At 47.2% G+C, this 25828-nt stretch overlaps 1 protein-coding gene across 4 annotated transcripts in view; it reads right to left on the reverse strand.

Annotated features, from left to right (window-relative positions):
* The window catches only part of IKZF1 (IKAROS family zinc finger 1), a 96000-nt gene that overhangs the window by 17771 nt on the left and 52401 nt on the right, over nucleotides 1-25828 (reverse strand). For 2 of the 4 annotated variants that reach the window (XM_048511902.1, XM_048511901.1), the window contains exon 4: nucleotides 5224-5478. The exons of the other annotated variants lie outside the window; for them this stretch is intronic. In XM_048511902.1, the coding sequence (XP_048367859.1) occupies nucleotides 5224-5478 (255 nt within the window). The remainder of the gene's footprint in view (nucleotides 1-5223; nucleotides 5479-25828) is intronic. 4 annotated transcript variants of the gene reach the window in all.

Raw genomic sequence — 25828 nt, forward strand, 5'->3', positions numbered from 1 at the left:
CACCCCTACACTAAACGCTCCACCGAGGCCCACATCATTGTGCATAATCATGGGTGCACATTTGCGCACGCTTCTTCAAAATAAATTGTAGAGGGATTAAAAATCTGATTTATTGATAAAAACAACTCCCCACTCTCAATGTCTGGAGTCACTGGATTCAAAAAAAGTCTATGTCAACATGCATCCATTGTAAATCATGTGCAATAGTTATGTTTTGTTTACTAGGGGCTCCCCTGGTTGAAACTCAATTGAATCAAAAGGTGGCAGGGATTTTTTATTTTAAGATGCGCATAGAGCAGGAGTCACTGGGGGAATGAGGGAGCAGTTGTGAATTTCCAGTGTTGCATGGGATTGGGCCTTGAGATCTCTTTCAGCTCTATGATTTTGAAATTAAAAACAATAAAAATACAAGGTGGTTATGGCATACCACAAAAGACCAGTCACCTGTTCAAGCCAAAATGACAATACTGCTACTGATAGAAAGACCCATATCCTAAAAGCACTTTTCTGGGAGTAAACCAGGCTGACCAGACGTCCCGCTTTTGGCGGGACAGTCCCGCCTTCAAACAATTTGTCCCGCGTCCCGCGGGTCATTTAAATTGTCCCGATTTTTGGGAGGCTGCCGCACTGCCTTCTGGGGGGCAAGGCAGTGCGGCAGCCTCCCGCGCGCGTGGCCTCAGGAGCACGGCCTTCTGGGGCTTGCCGTTTCCCGCATTGTCACAGGACGGCACAAGCCCCAGAAGGCAGTGTGCTCCTGCAGCTGCGCAGCCGTCTACCCCCCCATCCCGGTTCACAAAGGTGACCATCTGGTCACCTTAGAGTAAACCCAATGAACAAAACTGGATTTATGTTCAAGGAGACCAGTGTAGGACTGTTCAAAATTAGACAAAGAATATATAATAGAAGTAACCATCCAAAAAGACGACATAACAATATTAATTATAAATCAAGGCTCAATTTAACCAAACTTCCGCAGCAAAATATTGCAAAATATAAACACCGCCTAGCTCCAGAGTGCAAGGGAGGGCAGGTGGCATGGTATACTCCCATCTCATTAGAACTGGTACTCAGTAAGGAGACCTCCAAAGGAGACTCTGCAGACGAAGGCACTGGCAGTGGCGTAGCTACCACAGGGAGGGGTGGGGACAGGCACCCCAGGCGGACAACACTGGGGTCACGTGGGGGGTGGAAAATCACCCCACACCCTTCCTCCTTCCTTCCTCTCCCCGCCAGGCCTGGCAGAGACCGCTGCCAGGCCAGCCTTGCCTGGCTAGGCCTGCCGGAGGCAAATGTGCGCGCCTCTGCCCGCCCCGGCCCCAGCCTGCTACCAGCTAAAGTAAGTGGGGTGCAGGGGGACCCATGGAGGTGTGTGTGGAAAACTCGAAGTCCTGACCCAGGCTCCATTTTTCCAGCTATGCCCCTGGGCATTGGCAAACTATCTCAGCTTCCCACTTGCCCGAAAACCCCCTTCTTGCGTTGCCAGAAGTCAGCTGTGACTTAAAGGCACAGTGGTTGCACTCACACTACAGAGTACAATATAAACTATATTGTCAGGAAAATACTTTAAGGGGAAACTTCATACATGTTTGTTCACAGCTCTGAGCCTGTTTGTGGGAAGAGCGATATGTAAGTCAACAGCAGCAGCAACAACAACAACAAGAAGGACACTAAATATCACAATTTGAAGATAGAGATTCAGCGACTCTGGCACAAACCAGTTGAGGTCATCCCCAGTGGTAATCGGCACCCTGGGCACCATTAGAAAAACACTGGAAACAACTCCAAATTGACAAAATTAACATCTGTTGGATTCAGAAGGCAGCCCTGCTGGGATCCGCATGAATACTACACTGATACATTGCAACGTCCTAGGCCTCTGGGTGGGATTCGAATTGCAATGGAAGGCCAGCAACCAGCTAAAGAACTGTCAGCTGCGATAATAATAATAATAATAATAATAATAATAATAATAATAATAATAATAATAATAATAATAATAATAATAATAATAATAATAATAATAATAGAAGGCAGCCCTGCTGGGATCCGCACGAATACTACGCCGATACATTACAACTTCCTAGGCCTCTGGGTGAGGCTCGAATTGTAATGAAGGCCAACAACTAGCTAAAGATCTGGCAGCTGTGAAATCTACAATAATAATAATAATAATAATAATAATAATAATAATAATAATAATAATAATAATAATAATAATAATAATAATAATAATAATTTCTTTTCTTTTGCAATATAGAGGTGAACTCTTTTAACAAGCCTCTTTAACAAGTGTGGTGTAATGGTTAAGAGCGGCAGACTATAATCTGGAGACCTGGGTTTGATTCCCCACTCTTCAGCGTTGAGTGGTGGAATCTTATCTGAAGAACTGGATTTGTTTCCCTGCTCATACCTGCTGGGTGACCTTGGGCTAGTCACAGTTCTTTCAGAACTCTCCCAGCCCCACCAACCTCACAAGGTGTCTATGGGGGGGGGGGAGGAAGAGAAAGGGAAGGCAATTGTAAGCTGCTTTAAGATTCCTTAAGGTAGAGAAAAGTGGGGTATAAAAATCAGCTGTTCTTTTTAACCATGTCAGGATTGATCACTCATCAAATTTCTGCCATACTGTATGCACGGTATATGCCATTAAACCATCATTAACAAGCTTTGGGGGAAAAAAGGTTTCTGACATATTTATAACACCAATATATTAGGGTTTCTACCTGAACCCCTAGTTTATTCTGCTTACCAACCTAATTTTAAAAGTTATTTGACATTCCATGATAGCAAACGACTCCCTTTACTAATTCTCTCAGGCCCACTTCACATTATCCAGATTTTTTCTCTGGACTTTATTGCCCACATATTCAACTTTTACAGTTAATTCATTCAACAATTACTCTTGTGTAATTTTTTTTTTTAAAAATCATTCACTGTTTTGGCAGATGAGGTCATTTTGATTCTCATACTAATTAATATTTATTCCCAGATCATCCCACTTATTTTAGAATTTCCTCATTCATATAGTGAGTCCATTCAATAATCATTTTAAGAACATAAGAACATAAGAACGAGCCTGCTGGATCAGACCAGAGTCCATCTAGTCCAGCACTCTGCTACTCGCAGTGGTCCCGACCCCCAGGTTGAGAACCACGTAGATCGACTTCTCCTCCATAAATCTGTCCACGCCCTTTTTAAAGCTATCCAGGTTAGTGGCCATCACCACCTCCTGTGGCAGCATCTTCCCCCGGTACACTTCTGATTTACCTTATGCTGGTCTATGACTTGACTGACATCTCTGCTTAATCTCTTGCCTTGACAACTCTTTGGGGTCGCCATAAATCAGTGGGAGGGACAATGGAGAGAAAACTCAACAAAATATATCAATATATTTGGATTTAATTGTTATATACTGTTATTCTGATGTTTGTAGTTATGCATTATTGCTAATGTATTGACTTACGATTAATGTCGTGGATATTATGGATTTAGTGGTATACATTGATGTGCTGCAGATGCTGCTGTTATTGTTCTCTGAAATTGTTTAGTTCAAAATGTTAGGTTGCCATCTGTAATCTGGTTCTATTTTAGTTCCATGTAATTTATCATTGTTATATTGGTATAATGTGTCTGTTTATTATGTTGTTAGCCGCCCTGAGCCCTTTGGGGATAGGGCGGGGTATAAATATAAAGTGAAATGAAATGAAAAAAAAAAGGAACATACAAATAAGGCATTTCCCATATGAAAGAGATCATTAACAGTGCTATCCTAAACAGAGTTAAACTCTTCTATGTGTATAAACAGTGGCAGAGTATCTGTTTTGCTGTTATAAAATTGTTATAACATTGTTACGCATCTTTCATTTGCGCGCCAGTGAGGTGTAGATGTCAAGAGAGTTGGCCCCTGTATCTGGGAGAGCCAGGTTTGAATCCCTGTTTTACCATGGGATCTCACTGGGTGACCTTGGGTTAGTCACACCCTCTCAGCCTAACCTACCTCAAAGGGTTGTTGTAAGGATAAAATGGAGGAGAGGGGAATGATGTAAGTTGCCTTGGGGCCCCACTGGGAAGAAAGGCTGAGTATAAACGAACGGATTAGTTAAATAGATAAATATAGATAAAATAGATAAATAGCCACTGAGTTTAGAAGTGAGGACTGCATTGTAAAACCGATATTTTTGGAAACAAGTAAAAAAATCAACTATCTCTTTAAATAAACTTTTAAATAAAAGAAAGCATGGCAAAGATACATTGCTTTCAGTTCATTTTTAGAGGTTTTTAGAACGAGCTTAGCTGGGAAATGGGAAAACATGAAGGTATACACATTGTTTACGATTACTGTCAAAGTTATTAGTAGAATTAGTAAAATTGTGCGTCTCGTCTAAAGGTGATCTGTAGAGGTCATGTTTGGGAGACTGTGTTACCATTTAGCTTGCAATTCTGATATCAAGGTATATTTCTATGATACCGTGAATTCATGCCACAGCGCATGCGGCATGCCCAAACACGGACAATGCAGATCAAGATCCGCATCTGGTGTGTGCAGGCGCATGCATCTGGTCAAACAAGGGAATCTATGGCTTGGATCCAGCCAGCTTTTCACCTCAGTCTCACGCGTGCCCTATCTCACGTGGCTTTGTCCAGGTATTTCCCATTATACCTGGGGGAGGAGTCAAAGGAGAGCTCCTCCTCCCTTTTCTTCCAAGGAAAAAACTGCTTGGATCCAACAATATGTGTAGAAGTTTCCGCCAGACTACTGTCTCACTTACTTAAGGTGACCAGATGGTCACCTTTGTGAACCAGGATGGGGGGGGTAGGCGGCTGTGCGTGCAGCCGCATGTGCGCGCAGCCGCAGGAGCGCACTGCCTTCTGGGGCTTGCTGTTTCCCGCCCTGCGCCCCAGAAGGCAGTGCGGCAGCCTCCCAAAAATCGGGACAATTTAAATATCCTGCGGGACGCGGGACAAATTGTTGGAAGGCGGGACTGTCCCACCAAAAGCGGGACGTCTGGTCAGCCTGCCCTTACTGAATGAAGGTGCCCATGGAACCAGTTTGATGTCATTGTGGAAGAAGCACCCTTTTGCGTGAGATGTAACACAACAAATACCCACATATCAGGCAAAAACTTAACATGCTCGCAGGACACGCATAAACAAATCTCTTCCTCCTGCGGTAGCAATTTTTGCCGAGACTACAGGAAAAACAAAAGAAACTTGGCCGGGCCTTACCGGTGTGGCTCCTCTTGTGAACCATAAGAACATTGGGACCGATGCAAATTATCCCACAGATATCACACTTTAGCTTTCCGTTGGGGAGCCGAATGCCCCCAACACCTGACATGGCTTTGGCGCCACTGTGCGAGCCATTCATTTTCTCTCCCGAGGCATCAAGCATTCGTAAATCCTCGACACATTCTTCCCCATTCATTTCACAGGCACGCCCATTCTCTTCATCACTCTGTGTCTCTATTTTAACATTACTGGCTGAAAGAAACAACAGAGGAAGGGGCCGCTCAGTGGATGGCGCTTTTGAAAGACAATAAAAAAAAACAGAGCGGCGCAGGGGAAAAAATGACCGTGAACGCGCCGCTCGGCAGCATGGAATTAAAACATTTCTAAGGGTGCAAAGGCATTCTTGCAAAAAGCAACAAGAAACGTTAAGCAATGATTACTGCAGGGATAACTCTAAGACTCTGATCTGTATTTGGAAGTCCCACGTGACATGCAAAAACAAGGGGATATCAAGCATTGTTAAGGCCACAGTGTATGGTAGGCTGACCAGACGTCCCGCTTTTGGCGGGACAGTCCCGCCTTTAAACAATTTGTCCCGCGTCCCGCGGGTTCTTCAAATTGTCCCGATTTTTGGGAGGCTGCCACACTGTCTTCTGAGGCGCAAGGCAGTGAGGCAGCCTCCCGTGCGCGCGGCCGCAGGAGCACGGCCTTCTGGGGCTTTCCGTTTGCCACCCTGTGACAGGGCAGGAAACAGCAAGCCCCAGAAGGCAGTGCGCTCCTGCGGCTGCGCGCGTGCGGCCGCCTACCCCCCCGTCCCGGTTCACAAAGGTGACCATCTGGTCACCTTAGTGTATGGGGGCCTAATGCACAGATGGGATAACTTCTTGCACCTCTGGCCGCAATAGAGGCTAAATGAGGGTGGCTGTTTGTGGAAATGTCTAATCTTGCCCTGACTTGTAAGAGCCAGTGTGGTGTAGTGGTTAGGAACGGAGGGCTCTAACCTAGAGAACCGGGCTCGATTCCCCACTCCTCCGCACTAATGGCCGACCTTAATCTGGTGAACCAGGATTGTTTCCCCAGTCCTACACATGAGCTTGGGTGAGTCACAGTTCTCTCAGAACTCGTTCAGCCCCATCTACCTCCCAAGGCGTCTGCAGGGGAGAGAGGAAGGGAAGGAGTTTGTCAGCTGCTTTGAGACTCCTTATTGTTGAGAAAAGCAGGGTATAAATCCTGAAGATGCCGGCCACAGATGCAGGCCACACAGCCCAGAAACCACACAACATCCCGCTTCTAAATTCCGTTGAATTCTGAGAAATACGGGGGCATACACTTAAACTTCCCAGTGTCCTTAATACAAGGTGACCAGACGTCCCGCTTTTGGCGGAACAGTCACGCTTTTGAGCAATTTGTCCTGCGTGGTTTTTTTAATTCTCCTGATTTTTGGAAGGCTGCCGCACTGCCTTCTGGGATGCTCCCCTTTTCCGCCCTGTCACAGGGTGGGAAACAGTGGAGCGCCCCAGAAGGCAGTGCAGCAGCCTTCCAAAAATCGGGAGAATTAAAAAACCCCGCAAGACGTGTTAAAAAGGTGAAAATCTGGTCACCTTACCTTAATAGGAAGTAAAAACATTTTAACTTCAGTAGCCTTTTGCAAACATTGGCTAAGGATCTCATTATGGCGATTTTTGAGAAGAGGCTACATCTTGGCAGCGTAAACCAGGCCGTCCCCTTTCACCTGGCTATCATTTAACACTAACAGAAAATGAAGCCTCCTCTTTAAGACACGTGTAACAATGGTAACAAAACAATTCAAGCTGAAAGCAGACAACTAGAAAAGGAAATACATCCACTCACATGCTGCACAACGCAGGCAAAGGAGCACATGGGAAGTGATAAGCTAGCAAATGGGTGAGATGAGAAAACGGAAAGCTGGGCAGTACACAGACAACACATGCGCAGTATACTTACGGGAAAAGGATTTTGGTAGGATGGCATGAAAATCCCTAAAGCTTTCCACCCCATACGCAGCTGCAAACAGAGAAGTCAAAGAAGAGACTAGGTTGTCAGATGGTCACAGAAGAGGCTGCTTGCAGGAAAGAGACGGGACCGTGAGCAGTGGAGGCGCAGAAAGGAAAAGACAAAGGAAAAAGCCAGCCAGCCAGAGGCCCACCTGTGTTCTAGTGTTTCTAATGTACGCATTCGTTTTGCACTGTTGAAACTCACTAGGAGGCTTTCCCCACTACAGAAGGGAGCTAAGGTCGACTCGGTTCCCTTCAGTGGAGGGCAATTCCAGGCTGTCCCCACAGCAACTGAGTTGGCCCCCTGGAACTGAGCTAAGTGGGCGGGATCATCTTGGTGCCTGTTTCGCTCCTCGATCGTGATCGTGGTGCTTGTGTTACGGCGGGAAACGGGAGCGTTCTTCCCCCCCCCCAGTTTTTACAGTTCACAGTTACATGCACTTTCTGCCCGCCATGACTCTCCCTGTTCTGCGCATGCCACAAAAGCGGCTTGTGATTGGTTGAATGGATGAGGTGTCGTTTCGATGCTTCCCCACTTCGAAGCTTCGAAGCGGGCTGCATCGGACCTTGTTCCGGTAGAAAAGTGTAGTTCATAACTGCGACAAGGATGTCGCAGTTCTGAGGGGAGGGGGGAACTGAGACAAAACAATGTTGAGCTCAGTGGCAGTGGGGATTCACTGAGGCGAACCTAGGTAGAAACCAGTTCAACTCTATCAGTGGGGAAAGCCCCTAGGTGGCTCTTCTAGAACCTGCCTTGTTTTTCAGGAATGTGGGACTTGTGCTTGGCAGGTGGTTCCTGCCTTGAAATAGCTGCCGCCAGAAGAACAGGTAAGCTACCCACCTCTCTGAGGTGCATGTGTCATAACAGGGATAGGGTAGGGTTGCCAGCCTCCAGGTGAGAACTGTAGATCTCTCAGAATAACAACTGATGTACACACTAGAGCTCATCTCCTCAGGAGTAAAATAGATGTCTTGGGGGTCCCTCCCCGTCCCCAAACCCCAGGAATTAACTAACCCAGAGTTGGCAATCCTATGTGGAAGTAAATGGGGCTGTTTTAAGGTGATAACAATTCCAAATGTGGCTCTCTGTGATCTATACAACGAGAGGCACTAATTTAGCCTATTTATCTGCTGCCTCTCCCAGAGTCAGCTGGAGGTGGCTTACAACTAAAGTAGCAACACAAAGCTATCCAAAACATGCATTAAAAGAAACGCCAATTAAAAACTCACTCAAAATGGTGCCACTGTAGCATGGGCACCATTTCAGGTTTTGCGGTGGAGGTGTTCTCAGAACGCTTTTGAAAGCCATGATTAGATATATTGAATCGGAAAACAAAACAAACAAGCATCGATGCTGGTTGTCTTCTGAAAATAGCATTAGCGATGCTTTCAACACAGGTCAATAAATCAACCTTAAGGGCATATATTAAGGGTATATATTAAGGGCATATATATTTTTAAACCGGGACCACGGTGGGCGCACGCACGGGGACGCAGGAGCGCATTGCCTTTTGGGGCACTCCCCGAAACCGGGGAGCGCCCCAAAGGCAGTGTGCTCCTGCGGCCGCGTGCGCAGGAGGCTGCCGCATTGCCTTCTGGGGCGCTCCCCTGTTTCCCGTCCTGTGACAGGGCGGGAAAAGGGGACCGCCCCAGAAGGCAGTGCGGCAGCCTTCCAAAAATCGGGTCAGTAAAAAAAAAAACCCACGGGACGAGGGACAAATTGGTTTAAGGCGGGACTGTCCCACCAAAAGTGGGATGTCTGGTCACCTTGCATATATGTAGCACACAAGATAATGTTGGCAAAGCTGGGCTGGCAAATTTCTGAGGATTTGGAGGCACAGCTAGGGCTGGTGGAATCTGGAAAGGTGAGGGAACTTGGCAGTGATGTGGTGCCACAAAGTCCTCTCTCCAATTCTGCTGTTTTCTCCAGAGGAACAGACCAGGTGCTCGGGAGCAGCAGCAGCAGCAGCAGAAGGCCATTGCTTTCACATCCTGCACGTGAGCTCCCGAAGGCACCTGGTGGGCCACTGCGAGTAGCAGAGTGCTGGAGTAGGTGGACTCTGGTCTGATCCAGCAGGCTTGTTCTTATGATCTTATCTATGCAGACAGAGATCAACAGAAATTCCAGGAGAACTCCAGGCCCTACCTGGAGGTTGGCAACCCTAGTTTATTTTCCTCTATTTATTGACATGTATTCCCTGCCCTTTATCGTGGTCTCAGGGTGGGTTACAATAAAAACCATACAACAGTAAAAATCCACCAACAGTAAAATCACAATAAAATTCCATCCAAAAAACTCAATGCACTCCCCCCACCCACCCACAAAAATGCAGAGGTGAATGGACATCTTGGAGCCCACCTCCCAGCAGTGGGAGCAAGCCAGATGCCCAGGTGAAGAAGACAGTATTCACCAGGTACAGAAACGGCAAGAGATTAGCCACCTGGCAAACCTCTGGATACTGGGTATTCTATAGTGTAGGGACCACCGAAGAGAAGAAGAAGGAGTTGGATTTATATCCCCCCTTTCTTTCCCATAAGGAGACTCAAAGGGGCTTACAAACTCCTTTCCCTTCCTTCCCTCACAACAAACACCCTGTGAGGTGGGTGGGGCTGAGAGAGCTCCGAAAAGCTGTGACTAGCTCAAGGTCACCCAGCTGGCGTGTGTTGGAATGCATAAACTAATCTAGTTCACCAGATAAGCCTCCACAGTTCAAGTGGCAGAGCGGGGAATTAAACCGGTTCTCCAGATTAGATTTCTCTGGGCTGCCCCACCCCCCCTCACCTTTGATATAGAATCAAACCCCACTATGCACCATTTTTATAATGCTTTGGACTTTGCTGATTGGAAAATGTCCCTGTCAGAAATATATTTGCAGAATCACTTGCTCCCCTATGAGTATTAAAGGTTGAATCCCCACTACCGTCTTAGCCGGGTTTCAGAACACAAACTAACCAGGTTTGAGGTCGTTTGTGTTCTGAAACCTGGCTAAGACGGTAGTGGGGATTCGACAGGGGAGGTCGTCCCTCAAACCGGGTTAGTTTGTGTTCTGAAACCTGGCTAAGACGGTAGTGGGGATTCGACCAAAGACTACAGTCACATCTGCTGCCAACTGTCACCAATTCAGCTTAGTTGCAATAACTACATGAACTACTAAGGCTAATTTCAACTTGGCTCAGTTACAATAAATAGATGAGCCAAGAAAGAGTCTTGATCAGTTAATATCCAAAGGCATATTCCTAATATCAACACCATGAACTTAGATTAGATTAGTTGTTTTGCACAGATACCTCACATGTTTCGTCTGAAGCATACAGGGAACTATACTGTGGTGTGGGTACTGAGAAGACTGTGCTTCCGAATGCGCCGAATAATGCACTTCCAATCCTCTTTCAAATGCATTTTGCTACTGGCTTTTATTGTGTCAAAGAATACGATCCACTAACAACAGACTCGCTCACATCTACTACACAAAATGACATATTGTTCTGATAAAGTTTGTTGTGAAAAACTATTACAAGATAAGAAGGAGAATATCACTAAATGGGTGGCAAAATTCTGTCTATTCATTATGAAAAAGAAAAAAATGATCGGAATATGGCATCCCCCTTAGATATTTCTGTTTTGTCTAGTAATTTTATGCTGTTTGGTGTGTCTACAAAGTATAATGATATATAGATGGATAGTGCTGGAATACGGGAGAGAGATCTGCATTCTTGTTTTGTTGTAGATATTTCGGAGATTTGTAATATATCTGGTCATTGACTGTAAATAAAGTCTTCTTCTTCTTGAACAGACTCGCTAAAGCAGGGGTGTCAAACTTGCGGCCCTCCAGATGTTCATGAACTACAATTCCCATCAGTCCCTCCCAACATGAGCATTGGCTATACTGGCAAGGGCTGATGGGAACTGTAGTTCATGAACATCTGGAGGGCCGCAAGTTTGACACCTGTGCGCTAAAGTATGTTGAAAGTGGAAGGAAAGTGCATGATTCAGAATGTGTGAAAGTGCCAGGTGTGATTCAGGGGTCTGCAACCTGTGGCTCTCCAGATGTTCATAGACTACAATTCCCTTCAGCCCCGGCCAGCATGGCCAATTGGTGGCTGATGGGAATTGTAGTCTATGAACATCTGGAGAGCCACAGGTTGCAGACCCCTCTTTCCAAAACTGCATTTTCCAAGATTCCTGGGGAAAATGAATGACTATTAAGCCATGCTTTTATGTTCTCCAGCGCCAGAGACCTCTGCTCAGGCAAAGACTTTGTTGTGCAAAACGCCGTCAAATTCTGATCAACCGTCCCAGACAGCAGTGAGTTCCACTTACTGGCTCAAGAACTCCCCTATCAGCTTGGCACGTGAGTTCCATCCCTGGCTTGGGAGTTTGACTTCCAAGTAAATATTAGTCATAAGCGCAAAGCAGCATCCCAGAGATAAGCTATCTCTCTCTGAGCAACCAGGGAAAAGAGCTCCACCCATCTCCAGAGGTTAGTGGTTAGTTCCCTAGTCTATATTCACAAGAAAGCGAAAAGGAATACAAGCAGCGGGCAAGATACACACGCTTGATACTACAAATACAAGAAAATCCCATATGAAAAGAGGCTTTGCCCCTGCCTCCCCTCTTAATGAAATAGATTCCCTCAGATCTGCAGAGAGCATATTACTTTTTTTAGATGTCGACATTTATGAAAAAGTCTCAGAAGGGAATCCTTGCAGTCCAGTGCTGGCAGGATGCTGATTGGCTTGAATGACAAAGATATATTGGACTATATCAGTGACGGCGAACCTATGGCACGGGTGCCAGAAATGGCACTCAGAGACCTCTCTGTGGGCACGCACAAAGAGAGTTCATCATGTGGGGGGGATTGCCCCCCCCACATCTAGGCTGGCCTGGGCTGCTGGGCTCCTCGACATTAGCATTAAACCTTAAGACCTAATAGTTTTGTGGGAAGCAGCATAGAGTAACCCTGTTAAAGCTACGCCGTTAAACCCCACTGGATTTTCATGCAAGAGAACTAAAGTGTGATCCTTTACCTGGGAGTAAGCTTCGGTTGCTGGGCAATGGGGGGGCTTGCTTCCTGAGTAAACCCTCCTAGAATTAGAGTCGATTCACCCGCTCAAAGAGTTGCATGGTTATACAAAGCAACAGAAACAATTCCGACTACCACCAAGCTTACTCTTGATGTAATGCATGCCCCCGAGCCAACCATTTTTTCAAACTTAAACCTCAGTATTCAGGTTAAATTGCCGTGTTGGCACTTTGCGATAAATAAGTGCGTTTTGGGTTGCCGTTTCGGCACTTGGTCTCGAAAAGGTTCGCCATCACTGGACTATATGCTAACTGGCAATGATCACAAAATTACAAGTGTAACGGTTCACTTCTGTGCATCAGTGTGTAAATATAGAAAGAGACACCTGGCATTCGGCTGGTAAGGGATGAGATGCCTCTTAAACATGATACAGTTTTAACGTCTAGCTTAATTTGCAGAAAGTAGGGCTTTGAGTAGAGTTTTAAGTGGGGTTTTACAACTACTTCTTACAACGGTGATTAACTTTTAATCTATGTATTAATTAATGTAAATACTGTATTGACGGTGATGGTTGACTGTAAGATGGGTTTTTATCCTGGTCGTTGATCGTCAATAAATTATTCTGATACACGTTAAATACATTATTCTGATATCACAAAAGTGTGGTTCTTATCTTCCAGTTGTTATCTTCCAGGTAAAATGTTCATGCTGGAAGACCTGCGCATTATTCATTGGGAGGTTGCTTTGTGCCTTCTTTATTCCAGCAGTGGCGTAGGAGGTTAAGAGCTCGTGTATCTAATCTGGAGGAACAGGGTTTGATTCCCAGCTCTGCCGCCTGAGCTGTGGAGGCTTATCTGGGGAATTCAGATTAGCCTGGGCACTCCCACACACGCCAGCTGGGTGACCTTGGGCTAGTCACAGCTTCTCGGAGCTCTCTCAGCCCCACCTACCTCACAGGGTGTTTGTTGTGAGGGGGGAAGGGTAAGGAGACTGTAAGCCCCTTTGAGTCTCCTGGCCCTGCCACCAGCCCCGCCCCAGGGAATGCCCTCGCTTCCCCAGAATGCCCGCCACACCCCCCCCCTGGGCTGGGGCCCCGCCCAGCCCCATTGGCGCTACGCCACAGTTTGAATCCCACCACTATGGGAACCTGTTACTAAAATTTTTGGATCCCACCACTGGGTGGGGGTTGGCCTCAAGGTGTCCTGCACACTCTGCCGTGGGAAGTTTAGAATTAGGATTTTATCTGGCTTTTTATTGTAACCCACCCTGAGGGCGGGAAACAAATTGCAATAACAACAGAAACTGGTGCTGGAGATCTCTTTCGTGAGCAGTAAGCCAAAGGGGCCTTTCTGAGGTGAAAGGCGAAAGCGCTGAGTTCCCTAGGGAACGGGGATAGCATAGCTGAGACAGCATATTACGCTTCCCCCTGTCTGGTTTAACAGGAAACCTCCATCGGTCGTTCCTCTCTAGGTCCAGGCACAAACCGTTCTGGGGATCTGATGTCTTTCTCCATCCCCTGCCACTGTTTTTGTGGTCAGCCAGGCAGGGTTCAATGTATTAATTGATTTCTGCCTGATATTACTATTGATTTCTAAATTCATGCAACATTGTCATGAAAGCCAGAGATTATGTCTGAGTACTGGAGTGGGCAAGGGTTTTGCCCAGTGGTGGGATCCAAAAATTTTAGTAACAGGTTCCCATGGTGGTGGGATTCAAACTGTGGCGTGGCGCCAATGGGGTGGGCGGGGCACGACAGGGACATGACCGGGCATTCCGGGGGTGGGGCATTCCTGGGCGGGGCATGTCTTGGAGTGCACAAGCTAATCTAGTTCACCAGATAAGCCTCCACAGATCAAGTGACAGAGCAGGGAATCAAACCCTGTTCTTCAGATTAGAGTTCACCTGCTGATAACCAGTACACCAAGAGGTGAGATCCAAAAATTTTAGTAACAGGTTCCCATGGTGAGGTGGGAATTCAAACTGTATGTGAAAGCACCAATGGGGTTGGGCAGGGCACGACAGAGGCGTGTCTGGTTCAAGCATTTGGGGCTGGGCATTCCTGGTAAGCGGGCTGTGGCAAGGACGAGTCGCCAAGCACGTCCTTGGCTGTGAACTCTAATGCACGCAGAGGCTAGCCAGGCTGCCACACACACGCCGGTGCACTCTCCTGCTAGACTGCTTCAAGTTCTGGCGACGGGCTACTGCTGAGAGGAGGGGCGTGAATCTTAAGGCAAAAAAATCACGTGGCAAAACCACCCATTAGTAACCCCCTCTGGGCACACACAACTAATTAGTAACCTACTCTCGGGAACCTGTGAGAACCTGCTGGATCCCACCTCTGGTTTTGCCTGTTTTGGGACAGGGGTAAGGCAGTATCCATGGATGCATTTCAACCAGTTGGATTATTAAAAACATGAACCAGACTCTGGGAGAAAAAAGAAAGAAAGAACTGGTTTATTAATAGTCTGTAACGCATTCTTCTTCTTCCTCTTCTTCTTCTTCCCCTTCCTCCCCTATCAGAGTATCCCATCCTCCCATTTGTCCAGTAAAGATAGCCCAATAACCGGGAATTGTAGTGACGTAACTTCCTTATATTCATTTTAGCCATTTCTGAACCTCCTCTCCACTCAATTCAGGGTTCCCCATGCAGCAAACATTAAAGACGACTGGGGAAGATAATGGCAAACCACCCCGTAAACAGTTTGCCTAGTAAACATCACCCCATGGGTCAATAATCACCTGGTGATTGCATAGGGCGAATCTATGGCACACGTGCCAGAGGTGGCACTCAGAGCCCTCTCTGTAGGCATGCACGCATCGAGTTTGTCATGTGGGGGGAGTGGAAAATTGCCCCCACACACACATCTAGGCTGGCTTTGCTTCTGAGTAAACCCTCCTAGGGTCGTGATACACCCGTTCGAAGCATTGCACGGTTGCTTCACCAAGCTTACTCCCGAGTAACGCGCGCCTCTGAGCAAACCGTTTTTTCTAAACGAAAACCTCAGTATTCAGGTTAAATTCAGGAGCAGCAGTGGCGTAAGAGGTTAAGAACTCGTGTATCTAATCTGGAGGAACCGGGTTTGATTCCCAGCTCTGCCATTGAGCCCGTGGAGGCTTATCTGGGGAATTCAGATTAGCCTGTGCACTCCCACACACGCCAGCTGGCTGACCTTGGGCTAGTCACAGCTTCTCTGAGCTCTCTCAGCCCCACCTACCTCACAGGGTGTTTGTTGTGGGGGGGAAAGGAAAGGAGATTGTCAGCCCCTTTGAGTCTCCTACAGGAGAGAAAGGGGGGATATAAATCCAAACTCCTCCTCCTCCTCCTCCTCCTCCTCCTCCTCCTCCTCCTCTTCTTCTTCTTCTTCTTCTTCTTCTTCTTCTTCTTCTTCTTCTTCTTCTTCTTCTTCTTCTTCTTCTTCTTCTTCTTCTTCTTCTTCTTCTTCTTCTTCTTCTTCTTCTTCTAAATTGCCATTTTGGCACTTTCCGATAAATAATTGGGTTTTGGGTTGCAATTTGGGCACTCAGTCTCTAAAAGGTTCACCATCACTGGCATAGGGGACTACCTCGGCCTTTCTAGATGGAACAAGGCTGAAGTGATACGGCCCCCTGTACCTCTGCTGCCTTCTGGTTTAGGGGGTCAGATGTTGGGGGCTGCAATTTCAGTGCCTGACCCTGAACCCCATTTTCTGTAGATATGCCCCTGATGACAAGCCACAGATGGTCTTCTCCCCCTGCAAAGAAGTTACCACCAATCTTGAACTCTCTGGGTAGAAGCCAGAACATTCCTTCCTAGCTTTGTTCCCTCTTTCATATGGCTAAAACAGCCTTATAAATTGGTTTATTTTTATTTGTGCGTGTTCCTACGTGACGGTGGGGGCGCTAGGAATGTGGCTCAGGAGTCAAGGGGACAATAGTCCAAAAATTTTTGGGAATCGATGTTTCAAAGCATCCAAGGCAAAAATATCCAGGCCAAAAATATCTCCGTTTAGCCATGACCTATAACAGGCATGTCCAACTCTGGCGCTTCAGATGTTCATGGACTACAGCTCCCATCAGCCCCTGCAGGCATGGCTAATTGGCCATGCCAGCAGGGTCTGATGGGAATTGTAGCCCATGAACATCTGAAGCGCCAGAGTTGGAAACCTCGGATTATAATCTCTCATTTCTCTTGTGCTCTGACAGGCCCTCAGACGACAGGGCCGAAGCCTTAATCCCTTGTTGCTATATTTGTTTGGGGATCCAGTTCAATGTGTGTGTGTGGGGTGAGTGGGTGTAGTTTGTACACCTTGTGCACAGCATCCCTGGATGTTCTTCTGTGCAGCTCCCATAGATACAAAAGGGAGAAGTATCAGAATATACAAAAGTAACTGCTTTTCCACATCTCCTGTTTGGACACACAGGGCTTGTGCAAAAGAATGTCCCACTGAATTATGGTCTGTGCCTTTCGGCAACAGAAGAAGAAGAAGAAGAAGAAGAAGAAGAAGAAGAAGAAGAAGAAGAAGAAGAAGAAGAAGAAGAAGAAGAAGAAGAAGAAGAAGAAGAGGGGAGGAGGGAAGGAGGGAGGGAGGAGGAGGAAGGGAGAGGAGGAGTTTGATTTATATCCCCCCTTTCTCTCCTGCAGGAGACCTCAAGGAGCTTACAATCTCTAGCCCAGGGTAGGGAACCTGTGTGACTCTCAGATGTTCAGGAACTGAGAATTTCGACTATCAGCCCCTACCAGCATGGCCAATTGGCCATGCTGGTAGGGGCTGATGGGAATTGTAGTTCCTGAACATCTGGAGAGCCGCAGGTTCCCTACCCCTGTCCTAGCCCTTCCCCCCTCACAACAAACACCTTGTGAGGTAGGTCGGGCTGAGAGAGCTCCGAAAAGCTGTGACTAGCCCAAGGTCACCCAGCTGGCGTGTGTGGGAGTGTACAGACTAATCTGAATTCCCCAGATAAGCCTCCACAGCTCAGGCGGCAGAGCGGGGAATCAAACCCGGTTCCTCCAGATTAGATACACGAGCTCTTAACCTCCTACGCCACCAGAGCCCTCCACCTGGGTTCCACTGCCTCTGAGTAAACATACGCATACATTTTCACATACACCCACTCCAAGAGGTATAACAACTACATACGATTCCAACAGAGCAGAAAGCTCATACTTCCAAAATCTTGTAGGCCTTCAAGGTGCTACTGGGACCATACCTGGCTGCTTGACTGCAGAACAACATGGCTATCTTCTGAAATTATACAAAAAGAAACTTGCTTGCGCACCTAAGCAGGCAACACCTTTCTAGCCCACTGCACAGGATTTAGAAAAGAGGCAGCTCTGCTTAGGAAGATCCTTTCGGGTTCTCAAGTTACTGCCCCTCATGTAACTGGGTTTCCACACCCTCTTCACGGTGCTGGGGGAAAAAAAGCGCTTTGAAGAGGAAGAAGCTGCAAATAATGAAATATAGGATTGAGGGAAAAAGAGGAAACAGCAGGCGGCTGAAAGCCCAACCGAAATACTAAGAATTATGGAGAAGTGACAGAAAGGGAAGCCCGCACCAGGAATTGCACTTGGTGGCTTAGCTGAGAAGAAAATAGAACAAAGCAACAAAACTCAGGAGGAAAAAGGGGCCCTCTTTTGACTCAAACGAACCTTTCGTGTCACAATTCTAGTTTTTCATGCTCTACGACAGTGGTGGCGAACCTATGGCACGGGTGCCAGAGGTGGCACTCAGAGCCCTCTCTGTGGGCATGCGCAAACTGAGTGCCCCCCCATATATAGGCTGGCCTGGGCCACTGGGCTCAATTATTAGCATTAAACCTAAGACCTAGTTTTGGGGAAGCAGTGTAGGTAACCCTGTTAAGTGCTGTTAAACCCCACTGATTTTCATGCAAAGAACTAAAGCGCGATCCTTTACCTGGGAGTAAGCTCAGCTGCTGGCAAGGGGGCTTGCATCTGAGTAAACCCTCCTACGGTCATGATTCACCCATTGGAAGAGTTGCACGGTTGCTTCAAAGCAGAGCCACTGACTACCACCAAGCTGAGTAACGCGCGCCTTGGAGGCAATCGTTTTTTCTAAACTAAAACATCAGCACTCGGGTTAAATTGCCGTGTTGGCACTTTGCGATAACTAAGTGGGTTTTGGGTTGCAATTTGGGCACTCGGTCTCGAAAAGGTTCGCCATCACTGCTCTACGAGCTACCAGAAAGTTTTCCCCAATATGCAAAATGGCCTCCTGGGCCTAGAGCCCATGTTTCACTGTCTCGGGAAACCTCTCCACCTCATCCTTTGACGGTGAGTCTCTGAGGAATGTTGTAATGCACACAGTCCATGTGGGCAGGTGGCTAGCTATGACAGATGCGTATGTTAAAACACTCTTGATGCAAGTGAAGCCAAAGGTAGGGCTCAAAATTCCAGGTTGCAAATTCCTGAAGATCTGGGGGGTAGAGTTTGGAATCAGGAGGAACCTCAGTGGAGTAGGAGATCATAGACGCCACCCTCCCAAACTACTGTTGTCTCCTGTCGCTATGATCGTGGCTGTCCGGGGGTGGGTGGGGCCCCTGTAATTCCAGGCGACGTGGGGAGATTGGCAAAGCTAGCCAAGGGGCATCCTATCGTGCTGGGACTCAGATAGTGTTGCCAGTCTAGGTGGAGCTTGGAGACCTTCTAGAATTACAATTCATCTCCAGCTGACAGGTCAGCTCCCCCAAAGAAAATGGCTGTTTTGGCATGTGGACTTGGTGACACTGTCCCGTGTTGAGGTACTTCCTCACCCCAAATCCTGTTCGCCCTGGCTGAACCCCAAACCTCCAGGAATTTCGAAACCCAGAGTTGAAATCCTAGACCCGTGGTGGCGAACCTTTGGCACTCCAGATGTGATGGACTACAATTCCCATCAACCCCTGCCAGCATGGCCAATTGGGGCTGATGGGAATTGTAGTCCATCACATCTGGAGTGCCAAAGGTTCGCCACCACTGTCCTAGACTCACACCAGGGAACAGCCAATACTGGAAGGGGCACTCTGGCAGAGTTGGCTTCTCACCACCCTCCAGGAAAGCTGTTCACCAGGAAATGATGTTAAAGGACTGGTCTACTTCTGGAACCAGACCTAACAGACATGATGCCCCATGTAAACATGTTGTTTATCCAACACTCTGTGGCATACCCATTGAGAGAGAGGACGGGTCAAAGGGGAAAGAGTCTTTCAGGAAAACCGATCTGCCGTTAGTGCTGAAAAAACACCCGATCCTCTTCCAAGAAACCTCAGGTTCTTAAGAACAAAGTTGGGCAACCAAGTCTTTCTGAATCAGTATTAAAACTGGTGCAATGGGTTGGCTCTAAAAAAGAGCAAAGCACTGAATGAGAAATGGCAACCAGAGGCGTAGCTGGGCCAGAGTGCGCCCGGTGTGCACTCTGTGTTTTCCGCCCCCCCCCCCCATGACACGCTGCCCCTCCGTTCCCCTCCCTTTACCTTAATTCAGCCTGGAAAAGCGGCCTGTTCTTTTCAGGCTGAAAACGGCCTGGTGGGAACTACACTTCCCATGAGACCCTGGGACTCGCAAGGTATCCCAGGAAGTGTAGTTCCCACCAGGCCATTTTCAGCCTGAAGAGAACAGGCCACTTCTCCAGCCTGCACTTTCTCACTAAGGTAAGGGGTGTGGGTGTGTCACAGGGGCGATTTTCTGCCTCCCAGGCACGTGCCGAGTGCAATGCGCCCCCCGCCCCCTGGTAGCTCCGCCTCTGACAGCAACTGCTGGTGGGAAAAAGACAGAAAATGATGTTTCCCCAGCAAGCCTGTTCTAAGGTCTAAGCTAGATGCTACAACTGGTATGAATCAAATAAGACTTCTGTGAGGTCCCAAAAGACTGCAGCTTCTCCTTCTTTTGTATTTTAGGACTATGGCAAATTAGGCCATTGTGCACTTGGAAACTTCAGTTTCCAGGGCACATATTTGGCTGTGCAAAGATCACAGTCAGCTCAGGAAAACCATGACTAAACATCAGGCCAGATGTTATGCCTGTTTTAAGCCTACATATTCCATCTCAGCCAAGCAAGGGGTCCTTGCTTGGCCGAGATAGCCAGCGTGGTGTACTGGTTATGAGCAGGTGCGCTCTAATCTGAAGAACAGGGTTTGATTCCCTGCTCTGTCACTTGATCTGTGGAGGCTTATCTGGTGAACTAGATTAGCTTGTGCACTCCAACACACGCCAGCTGGGTGACCTTGGGCTAGTCACAGTTCTTCAGAGCTCTCTCAGCCCCACCTATCTCACAGGTTGTTTGTTGTAAGGGGGAAAGGGAAAGGAGATGATTGTAAGCCCCTTTGAGTCTCCTTACAGGAGAGAAAGGGGGGATATAAATCCAAACACTTCTTCTTTTGTCACAGCTGCCTCTGCTGCCAGTTGCTCCTCACAACTTCTCAGAAACCCATACACAACTGCAGCGAAACTTTTGTAACCCACAATGGTGACCTAAACCCCAGATATCCCGCAATGCTGGCTGAGCTCCACTGCAGCCCGGCTAGACAACTCCAGCCAACTGGGGAGCAATTTACAAAACAATGTGGTTTGGTTCCAATCAGCTTCTCTGCTGATGGAAAAGGAAAGGGGCGTCCTCTTTGGCCACCAGCAATGGCTGTTCTGAGAATCATGGGACTTCCGAGGACAAAAGCCACATGGGATGGGGGCATTTAGCGTACATAATCCTGTGATAACCTACCGCACTGCTCATTACAAAATGTAACACCTGAACCAGTGGTGGAATCCAAAAATTTTAGTAACAGGTTCCCAGGGTGGTGGGATTCAAACAGTGGCGTAGCGCCAATGGGGCTGGGCGGGGCATGACGGGGGCGTGGCCGGGCATTCCAGGGGCGGGGCATTAATAATTTCTCTGTTACTGTAAAGGACTCTTACTGTAAAAAAAAAGTTCCTAATTTCCAGTTGGTATCTTTCTGTCCATAATTTAAATTCATTATAGCAAGTCCTATCGTCTACTGCCAACAGAAACAACTACTTCTCCTCTAATTGACTGCCTGTCAAATACTTAATACTTTCAAATACTTAATTTTGTTTCTAGAAATCAAAAGAAGGAGACTTTCCTTAAATAAGGAACTTTACCATATTTCGAAAACATGTTTTTAAAACAGCCCAACAGGGAGAATTGTCCCGTTTTCTACCTTCGCTAACCAGCCACATAGGAAACAACAGGACTTGATGATTTTTGGACCTAATGGAATTTCTAACGGAAAAGCAGACCCAGTTAGTAACCCCTTCTCGGCACACACAAACAATTAGTAACCCACTCTTGGGAACTGGTGAGAACCTGCTGAATCCCACCTCTGACCTGAACACATAATAAAGAATGCAGGGCACGTGTTGCAGTCTTGCACTGTTACTGCCAACTCATGGAGGCAACTATGGAGACTCTTTCCAAAGAGGTTGCGACATTCGATATCCTGCAACTTCAGAATGAAACTTCCGTGCAGCAGGAACAGCTGAAACGTTGGTGCTAAGTGTTTTCTCTTCTCTTTTTTCCCCCCCAGCACAGGAAAGGAAATACAGTGGAATAAAACCTTTTGTTGGGCCTGTACAATGTTAAACCGAAATAAAATAAAATAAAAGTCAGTGGCTTGGATCTGGCCAGCTTCATCACTCAATCTTATGCAACCCTGCGGCCTGCTACAAACCCCATCCCAGATGACGTTTGTACATGCAGCTCCCATGATTCTTTGCACCCGCCCTTTATGCATGCAATGTTTATCCTGCAGTTGTCCGATCTGGGCGTCATGATTAAAGAGGACTTGACCTGGGGCGTACAGACTGCCGTGATCGTTAAGAAGGCCCAGCAAAGACTGTACTATCTGAGACTTTTAAGGAAACAACAACTGAATGGAAAACTCCTGGTGTCCTTTTACCGCTGTGCTATAGAGAGTGTCTTCACCTACTGCATCTGTGTATGGTTCTCCAGTTGCACAGTGGCAGATAGGAAGGCGCTCAAAGGGTGATCACTACTGCACAGAGGATTATCGGCTGCCCTCTCCCCTCCTTGGAAGAACTCTACAATTCCCGAAGCCTAAAGAAAGCCCAAAATATTCTGAGAGACCCGTCTCATCCAGCAATTTTGAACTGTTACCATCCGGCAGACGATACAGGTCTATCAAAACTAGGACAAAGAGGCTTAGAGACAGCTTCTACTCTAGAGCTGTGGCTATGCTAAACTCTGCGGCTTCGTGTTGATGTGTTTGGGGCTGTGTAGGGATGGGTGGAGGGAGGGGAAAGTGAGGATGGGGTATGAGTCTGGAATTGTGTGCATCGAGGAAGGCTGCTGTACATTTCGTGGTGCGTGCACAATGACAATAAAATGCTTATGCTATAGTTTTTTTCCTGCTTTTAAAAAAAATGGGATTCCCCTGCTGCGAAATGTCCTTAGCCAAGCTGATCCACCATTTCACCCACCCGTTCTCTCCATACAAGGTCAATTCTGCCCAGCAAATGTATAACGGGTTGCAGTCATTATAAAGGAACCCCCTTTCCTTTTTCCCACTCACATGCGTGCCTTGCAGGCAGCGATTGGAACCACTGGAAAAACATCTGGGCTGCTTTCATACTTTGGTACGGGGACGCTTCTCTTTTCTTTTTATTTCCCGCAGCACATGCGTAGCTGCTCAGGCGCACAGCAATCGTCCCCCGCAGCCATGCCGATCGTCCCACAAAGCTGCACCTGTGTAGCCGTGCACGTGTTACACGCAAAATAAAAAAAAATAAAAAAGGGCTTCTCTGCAATGGCAGGACAACAATGACCATGTTGCTGCGGCAGGGGGATTCTTCCTGACATAGCAGAAGAGAGGGAAATAAAGTACCTCCTTTGGCCATTTACATGGGAGTAGCTCCAACCTGGGATTTGGCAAAAGGATAATTGGTTTAGCTCAGAGGTCTGCAACCTGTGGCTCTCCAGATGTTCATGGACTACAGTTCCCATCAGCCCCTGCCACCATGGCCAATTGGCCCCCCTCCCATTTTTCCAAGAGTTTGTGAAAAACAGTCTTTGGAGCTAAGGCACCCCAAGGTCTTTGGAGCTAAGGCAGATAGCAAGAGAAAGCAATTGGCCATGGTGGCAGGGGCTGATGGGAATTGTAGTCCATGGACATCTGGAGAGCCGCAGGTTGCAGGCCCCTGGTTTAGATTTTTGAAAATCCTGAGTTGGGAGGATTAAAATGGGGGCAGATTTGTTTTGGGGATGAGACCTGAGTGAAATCCCCCGCTCCAAAACCCCGGTTTGTATTTCACCCTACACCAGTGGTGGCGAACCTGTGGCACTTCAGATGTTATGGACTACAATTCCCATCAGCCCCTGCCAGCATTATAATAATATACCAATTGGCCATGCTGGCAGGGGCTGATGGGAATTGTAGTCCATAACATCTGGAGTGCCAAAGGTTCGCCACCACGGCCCTACACCCATTATATTTGTACTGTACATTATATTTGTACCCATTATATTTGTACCCATTATCATTGTACACCCATTATATTTGTACTATATTTGCACTGGCATTCACAGTCCCCTTTATCTCCCGTAGAGACCCCCCCCCTCCCATTTCTCCAAGAGTTTTTGAAAAACAGTCTTTGGAGCTAAGGCGCCCCAAAGTCTTTGGAGCTAAGGCAGATAGCAAGAGAAAGCTGCCTGTCTTCCTGCCCTACAAGATAACAGATGTAACGCAGTTCTCATGGGATTGGAGTGCCAGGGGGAGCCTAACTGTCTACAAAGCTTGTGAAGCCATAAAGTGAAGATCAAGGAAAGATGGCAGTGGATACATATAGCAGGCTGGTTAAAAACATCTTTCTAGAAGCAGCAATTTGTTATCTTAAGCAGTTGCCCTGTTCCAGGAATGTATCTCAATCACCCTAGATAGCATCTCCTTGACAGTGTGGAATCCACCCAACCTCCAACTTGGAAGGTTGCTCTCTGTTTTGTTAGACCATGTACATTTCATGTAGATTTCACCAGTCTGCTGCACCAGTGATAGACCAGCAGTGTTAAAAGAAAAAAAGCAAGCTCTTCCAATTGCTCTCAATTGCTGTCCTGAAGAAGAGGAGGAGGAGAAGAAGAAGAAGAAGAAGAAGAAGGAGGAGGAGGAGGAGGAGGAGGAGGAGGAGAAGGAGGAGAAGGAGAAGGAGAAGTAGTAGTAGTAGTAGTAGTAGTAGTAGTAGTAGTAGTAGTAGTAGTAGTAGTAGTAGTAGTAGTAGTAGTAGGATTTATATCCCCCCTTTCTCTCCTGCAGGAGACTCAAGGGGGCTTACAATCTCCTTGCCCTTCCCCCCTCACAACAAACACCCTGTGAGGTGGGTGGGGCTGAGAGAGCTCCGAGAAGCTGTGACTAGCCCAAGGTCACCCAGCTGGCGTGTGTGGGAGCGCACAGGCTAATCTGAATTCCCCAGATAAGCCTCCACAGCTCAGGCGACAGAGCTGGGAATCAAACCCGGTTCCTCCAGATTAGATACACGAGGATCTGCTGTTGATTTGAAGGGGGAAGACAAAGAGGAGCAAGAAAACCCGATGCAGCCAAGCGCATACCATCTCCCTTGGTTTTCCCTGCAAAGGGAGAGGAAAGGTTGTGCTTTTGGAGATTTGGTCAACTGTCGAGATTCTCTGATCTGAGGCGTAGTGAGTCAGGAGAAGGGAAAACAAGTGCGCTACAGAGAATCCAACCCGAAGGGAATGTACGCTCAATGTGAAGGAGTCTATTACTGTATAAATGACAACACACCTTTTTAATGATCAGATTGGATTCCTCCTCCTTTTTTACCAGAAGGCTGGATGGATCCACCCCAAAATATTTTAAGTCCATTGCTAAAAGATATCTTTAAAGCTATCTAAAGAAGTCTGTATCAACTTCATCAAGGTTTTTTTTTTCCTTGTGGCGGCTCATAGCTAATTTTTTTTAAAAAAAATCCATCTTAATTATTGCCTTTAAATTATTTTAGAATTATCGTCTTTAAAATTTGAGGAAAGACCTCAAGGTTCTGGGTTTTTTCATAGGTGTTATTCATGTTCTGTACCCTCAGGTAGACACAGGGTGACAAAGAGCATATCAGTGATTGGGCTGAATTAGTTGGGGCTATCTGGCTAAATGGCCTGCATGGCCCAAGCTAGCCTCATCTCAAGCCAAGCAGAATTGGCCCTGGCTAGTATTTGGATGGGAGACCCCCAAGGAAGTCCAGACTATACGCAGAGGCAGGCAATGGCAAAACACCTCCGAGCATCTCTTGCCTTGAAAAACCCATGATGGGTTGCACAGTGTCCATTCCCCCCCCCCAAAAAAAAGTGATATTATGGTGCATGTGATACAGTGCCCTCCATGTTACTGTCTCTCCCGTCCCCGTGAGCTCCTCCTGTTTGTCAGCATGGACTGGTAACCTAAAAAATTAGCATAGGTATCCTTGCATTGTGCCCTGCCACCCTTATGGCTTAAAGCAATGGGCGAGCACTGGGTGTGTGCTAGCCAGTTCACAAGGAATCGTGGGCAGAACTAACATGCTAGATCAGGGGTGGGCAATTATTGTTTCCATGGGGCCGCATAAGAAACAAAAAT

The sequence above is a fragment of the Sphaerodactylus townsendi genome, linkage group LG11 (genome assembly GCF_021028975.2).
Source record: "Sphaerodactylus townsendi isolate TG3544 linkage group LG11, MPM_Stown_v2.3, whole genome shotgun sequence".
NCBI classification, from domain to species: domain Eukaryota; kingdom Metazoa; phylum Chordata; class Lepidosauria; order Squamata; family Sphaerodactylidae; genus Sphaerodactylus; species Sphaerodactylus townsendi.